This window comes from Camellia sinensis, chromosome 9 (genome assembly GCF_055761805.1).
Source record: "Camellia sinensis isolate YWXY chromosome 9, ASM5576180v1, whole genome shotgun sequence".
Classification (NCBI taxonomy): Eukaryota; Viridiplantae; Streptophyta; class Magnoliopsida; order Ericales; family Theaceae; genus Camellia; species Camellia sinensis.
The window spans coordinates 60,945,993-60,952,499 of record NC_138969.1 but is presented as its reverse complement, the minus strand read 5'-3'; the positions used below and the strand labels follow the sequence as shown (position 1 = coordinate 60,952,499).

At 34.5% G+C, this 6,507-nt stretch overlaps 1 protein-coding gene and 1 long non-coding RNA gene across 2 annotated transcripts; one reads left to right on the top strand and one right to left on the bottom strand.

Annotated features, from left to right (window-relative positions):
• Positions 1-262: 262 nt before the first annotated feature.
• On the top strand, positions 263-5,869 carry LOC145799104 (uncharacterized). The gene is made up of 2 exons (XR_014341111.1): positions 263-437; positions 5,507-5,869. It is a non-coding gene; the product is annotated as an uncharacterized LOC145799104 (long non-coding RNA).
• LOC114320209 (glutamate receptor 3.4) lies at positions 1,097-3,089 on the bottom strand. The gene is made up of 4 exons (XM_082888656.1): positions 3,000-3,089; positions 2,720-2,825; positions 1,426-2,488; positions 1,097-1,300 (listed from the first exon to the last, which is right to left on the bottom strand). Exons 3-4 carry the CDS (start codon positions 1,745-1,747, stop codon positions 1,293-1,295), a joined length of 330 nt encoding a protein of 109 aa, XP_082744782.1. The 5' UTR covers positions 1,748-2,488; positions 2,720-2,825; positions 3,000-3,089; the 3' UTR covers positions 1,097-1,292.
• Positions 5,870-6,507: the final 638 nt, after the last annotated feature.

The window sequence follows — 6,507 nt, the reverse complement described above, 5'->3', positions numbered from 1 at the left end:
TTATTTATTTATTTATTTTATTATTATTTCTTTTTTGCAGCTGTGGGATTTTTATTTCATATATATAGTTTTTGATGTTGGAGATGTCTGTTGGAGAGATTTTTATTTTTTAGAGAAATTTCTTGGAGAGATGCAAAATGTGGTCAAAGACAAAAATTGAATAATTTGTGTGTGAAGCCAAAATCAGCAAACTATGATCCATAAGTTGGAAGGAAAGTTTGGACAAGGTGGCCTGAAGACAATAACTTCTATGACGCGGTTATAACTGACTACAATCCTGTTGAGGTATGTCTGGTTGTTTGTTTGTTGAAAGATTTTTCTGTATTTGATGGGCATGCAATTTAACTTGCTTTTTTCAAAATTGCCAGGGCCGGCATGCTTTGGTTTATGATATTAGTACAACAGATGAAACATGGGAATGGGTCAATCTCAAAGAGGTAAAAGATGGCCCTTTCTCTGAATTTACTTCCATGGCCTACATTCCTCCTGGTTAATCTTTTCTTGCATGATCATAAACATCCAAGAAATTCTGATTACAATATATTAATGCTTGAAAATTGAGGAACAAAAACGACTGTATCTACTCTAGTATCTATGCATCTTGTTCTTGTGCCTTTGTGTGGATGCTAGCTTCATGTTTGTTATCTGGCTCTCTCTTTGCTGAATTGTTAATTGGTTACACTGCAGGAAATGTGAGTTTTAGCGGCGTTTTAAAAATGTCGCTAAAAGCCTGAAAAACGTCGTAAAAAGTTAAAGCGACGTTTAAAATTTTTGCCGCTAATACGGCCACCGCAATAGCTTTACGACGTTTGAAAAACGTCGCTAAAATATAAGACGGCGTTTTTGAAAATGCTGCTAAATCTTTAACATCCGCTTCCATTTCCGTCACAAACTAACGTGTGACGTCATGATGACGTCATTTAGTGGTGTTTTTGAAAAACGCCACCTTTTTTTCTTTTTCTTTTTTTCCTGTGAAATATAACATAAGCCAAAGAATTTAACTAAAGAATGTGGCTTGAAAATTGAACTACGAACACAAATGGCTCAAATTCACATATCACCATGCATCAAGCTAATCAGAATTTTTATACATCCAATATATTGTAATCAACCCATCATAAAACATTATACAATGTTAGGGAAAAGTACATAAAAGTATTCAACTCATCTATGAACCAAATTAATTACACATTTCATAAGATTTTTACTTCACAAAATATATGTACTCTTCAATCCACACAAAATATACTCTTCAATCCACGTGTTTGTTGGCGTCAAACTTCTCGCTGAGCTCAGATGCCTGAAACAATCAACCATCATTGACTAAATTAGACATGGAATATATCCAAAAAAACACTGTTAGGGCTAATGAAATCAGAGAGAAATAATGAACTGGAAGAAAAAGACAAGAAAGAACAAAGATACCAAAACTAAATATATGAATGAGCTTCTCTTTGCGTGTGTTCATCCCAACAAGAACAATTGAATCGGAATTGACATCATCAATCGCAGCTTCAATTGCTGGCTTTGCTGATCGTCCAATAACAGAATTGAAGGTGTACAGAGCTCCAATATTTACTGCATTCGACTCTGAGGAAGAAACACCAGCATTTCCAGTCCTAGCCATGACTTTCATGGGCACCCACAGACAAAATAACACCACCATCAATGTTCTCCTAATGAATAGACCAATCTCCATTTCTATGCAAGCCAGCAATTGTCTAAACTGATTATTCAGCAATTTCATATTAGCATTGTTTCATGAAAGTTTTAAAAAATCAAACACTTGTCAACAGATGCAACAAGCAAGTGAAGCTTACAATACAAAGCTTGAAGATATAGGATCAAGATTACCAAACAACGTGGGTCCCAAAACTCTCAAAACCCACGTTCTCAAAAAAAAAAAAAGAAAAAAAAAAAGGTGATATCAAAATAAAATATATTGTGTGAGCTCAATTGTAGCCTTCTGACTGAATGTCCAAACAGTACGATCAACTGCATTGCTGGGAGCTGATGTTAGGTCCTGAGAGAGAGAGAGGGAGAGAGAGAGAGAAAGAGAGAGTGATGTCAAGATAATTGTTTTTAAGTGAATTCACTACAAATCACCAAAAGGAGGAGCCCATGTACGTGTACTAGTTAAAAAGACAAAAGGTGTACCATCCTAGAAAGAGCTAATATCCCAAGTTATCAACAATATCCCTAATGATGTGGATCAATTACACAATTGTCTTCCACTCCATCCAAGTGTTCATCCCTCTTTGTAGAGGGCAGAGCACCAATCAACTGTCTCCTCCTTGCAACAAGGTTTAAAAAGAACATCAATGAACGTATGGCAGAAACAGAAAAAAAAAATTAGAATCTCATGGTTTTAGAAGATAGAAATAGAAAGAAAAAAATATATTGCAAAAGTACTGCAGAACACTTTACCTCATAGCCCATAAAATAAAAGCTAAATTTCATTTCTGGAAAATCTAACCTCTTAAGTAACCTGTAATATGTAACGAAGAAATTCATATCAAAATTCAATGTCATAGACTGTAGATTTACTCCTAACTTTCCTTTTTTATGAGCAATAGGAAACTATTATAAAAGAAAAGGGATACAAGGCAACTAAAAGAATTCCTTGGCACACTCCACATTTTTAAATATACTTCTCTAAGGTTCTTGTGATTGATAACGTACTTAGAAGTGCCTTTGCGGGATGCTTGTGCAACCTTACCTTAGGGGTTAATTCATGCCTGCCTTGAGCGAAAACCTTGCAGCCAAATAGGTCTTCAAATCTGGAACTGCCTCAATGGCCTTTATCAAAGCCCAAAATCAGCTACCTGCTTAAACCAAGTATAATATGCACCCAATTACATAAGAGCCCAAGCAATTATACATGACAACTAACTATAGCTTCATCTTCTTTTCTTTTTCCATTTTTTTTTAATAACATCCATATACTCTAAAAAGGCCAGGAAAAAAGGAATAAATCTGTGTCAAAGATTATGGCTTACCCCATCATGAAGGTATTCCAATGCCCTTGCTACATCTACAGCTATTTGAATCCTCAAATCCCAACTCAATGGTTCAAGCTTTTCACCTGAACATCCAAATACTGGATATAAAAAAATATATATACAAAAAGAATATATGACAGAAAACGAAAAATGCACACAGATTCTATCGTCTGTCAGTGGGCTGTTACATTGCTGGTTTGATTTTAGTATATCATATGGCTAAACATGCTATGTTCTTTCTGATCACATATATAACTCTACTGATGATTAATTAATTCATTTCCAAATGACTAGTCAGTCATTCAAGAAGCAAAGTTTTTGAACTGGATTTAAACTCAAACTAGAAAGTATGTCAGTTCACAGATACACTGAGAAAATAAATAGACAACTGGGAGAAAGAGCATAGCAATGGTATAAAAACTCTTGCAAAAAAAAAAAAGGTAAACTAATACAGGGGAACAGGAGAGCCTACAGACATCACCAACCATGAACTACCATTTTTCAGATAAACTAACACGAAAAACTAATACAAATTTATAACTTTGTTCTAGAGGTCAGTTCCTTCAACCTAAAAAATGGAAATAAACATAATCACACAGGTTATGACGAACTTGTTCAAGGGAAGTCAAAGCACATCCAACACTGTTGCAAATGAAGTTGTAAATGATTCCAAAAGCTAGCAATGCAACGGTTGAATAAAACCACAATAACATGCCCAACCGACACATTCCTTTATACTAGTACAAAGTATTCTTCATTATTATGGTACGCCCTTTTTCCTGTAGTGACAACCTAATTAAAATGCATGTAAAACACCCATAACTATATGAATCCCAGAGAAATATAAGACACAAGCCCAACAAGATCATCCAAATGAAAACATCCCTATGGGCCCTACCAATAGACCATTGTCTCACCATTGGTATCACATTATAAAAAAGCATGATCATCACAAATTATATAAACGTGTTTTTTCTTTTTTTTAAACTAAAGAATGAAAAAATTACAGAGTTAATCAACAGATTTGACAATGAGAAAGTAGAGAATGAAAAATGTACATGAGATAAAAGCAAGAGAGATCGCTAAAACAGATCGATTTTGGATTTTGGATTTTGGATCTGTGATTTGATGAAACACAAATCGATTTTGATGAAGAACACAAACACAGACACTAGCAGTCTCAACAAGTTAAAAACCAAAATAATTTTTTAAAAAAAAAAAAACTGCAAACACAAACACTCTAAATAACAAAATCAAAGATGATAATCCAATATTGTTTAGTTTTTGTGTGTGTGTGGAAATGAAGTTAGTGCATATAAATGTGTGTATATATAGGTAAGTAGATAACATAGATAGATTCAAATAGAGAAGCAAGTGAGGGTGAATTGAGATGAATTAGACGAAGAGAGAGAGAGAAGCGAACCAGTGATAAGGACATGAGATCTGCAGTGCTTGCAGTAATAGACAAAGAGATCGGAGTCTGGACCATCTGGTGCCCGTCCTCACTCGATTAGCCTCAAGATCGATGAAGAACAGCTAGAGCAAACTGCTGCGGTTGAGTTCTGTGTGTTTGAGCTTCAAATCGAGAGTTGTTGAGCTTCGATCAACAGTGATAAAGAACATACAATGCAAAATCTGCAATCGATCGAGCGAGCAAAAGAGAGAGTCTGTGTGTTTGAGCTTCAAATCAAGGGTTTTGGAAGAGAGAGAGAGTGTTTGAGCTTCAAATCGGGATTGTGGAAGAGGCAGAGAAAGTGAGAGACAGAGTCCATGATGGTGTTAATAAATTGGCCCAACACGACATCGTTTAACGGAGATCAAAGACAACGTTTTCAAAACGCGATGTGTAATGAATCTATAATGGCGTTTCCATAAACGCCACAAAACAAACGTTGCAATATGCCCTTTTTTTAGTAGTGTTACTTTATTGACATCATTTTTCATATTTTCATTGTTACCACCAAGTGATAATCCGGTTGAACAACAGAATATAGTGGTGTGAATTGTAGCTTACATATTCTTCATGTAGAAAATGCTACATTGTGAAGCTTCTTTATGATGTCAAATTCTAATGGTCGTAGAAAACAAATTGCATCTAGATACCTACAGTTCTATAGGTTGGTGAAGTAAGTTCGAAAAATTGAGTTCTATAGATACCTAGAGTTCTATAGGTTGTTTATAATGGATTTTTAGAATGTAACTTGTTTATGGCCTTGTAAAATTTTATATAAAAAAAAAAATTTGAATTTCTTCTTTAAATTTGAGACAAGTGGTTGTCATTTTAATGTTTTAAATAGTGAAGCAAACATTCTGGGTATGGTCATTACACTAAGAAACTGTGAACTTTGTGTTCAACCTTTTTGTAGTGAATACCGTGATATAATAAATGTGGTACTTTTTCGTATATTTTTTCTATTTCTAGAACAAAAGAAAAAAAAAGGTGTTTTTAGCTTTATTAGTCATGAGTACCTACGTTTTTATTTTTTGTATCCACTCTGAAGCAGATGGAGATCATCAGTTGCAAGGCCAATCAATGGACCAAGAGCGATGGAGAAAACAGCAGTACAATGATCATACTGGAGAAGGTAATAGGGTAGTTGAAGGTTCAGACGCCAACAAGATGGCTACAGATGGAAGAGTTTGTTCGGGAGGCGAAAATGCAAAACAGCCCCCGAACCACTGTTTTTATTCCTGTATTATGTATGGATTTAAATTATTGACGTTGGATTAGACTTGGAGTGTATGGAATTTGTATTATACATAGAATTGGATGTTGAAGATTAATTTTTTGGATGCTTGGAACTGAAATGTGTGCACGTTGTTGAATGCTTTAATGGTTGATAATATATTTTTGTGTTGATGGATTATATTGTTTATACAAGGTACAGGTTGTACTAATAATGAAGACAGGTTGTTTACAATTTTTTTTTTTAAAAAAAAAAAAACCAAAACAAAAAATTATTTGGCCACCAAATGTTTTGGTAGCCAAATAGGTAATCAAAAGTTTTGGCTACTAATAATTTAGTAGCAAAAACATAACCCAAAACGTTTTTGCGACCAAATAATTAGTAGCTAAAACAATTGAGAATGAGAGAAAGAAACTATTGGCCACTAAATTTTTTAGTCATGGAAAAAAAATGGTATCATTTGGCGACTAAAATGTTTGGTGGCAAAAAGTGAAGAAGTGAATGTTAAGAGGCTTTTGGCTACGAAACTTTTAGTGGGAAAAAGTAACAACGACAAAAATTACTTAGTCGCTAAAAATATGTATTCTATTGGTGACCAAAATGTTTGGTCTATAATAGTCATTCTCATTTTATGGTAGCACTTTTACTGACTAACACTTTAGTCACCGAATGCACCTTTTGCTGAGTAAATAATGTTTCGTAGCCAAATGAGTACTTTTGGTGACCAATTATTTAGTAGTTAAAAGTGACACTTTTCCCGACCAAACCAGCTTAGTAGCCAAAAAGCCTCATTCGGCGACTAAAGGTTTTAGTGGCAG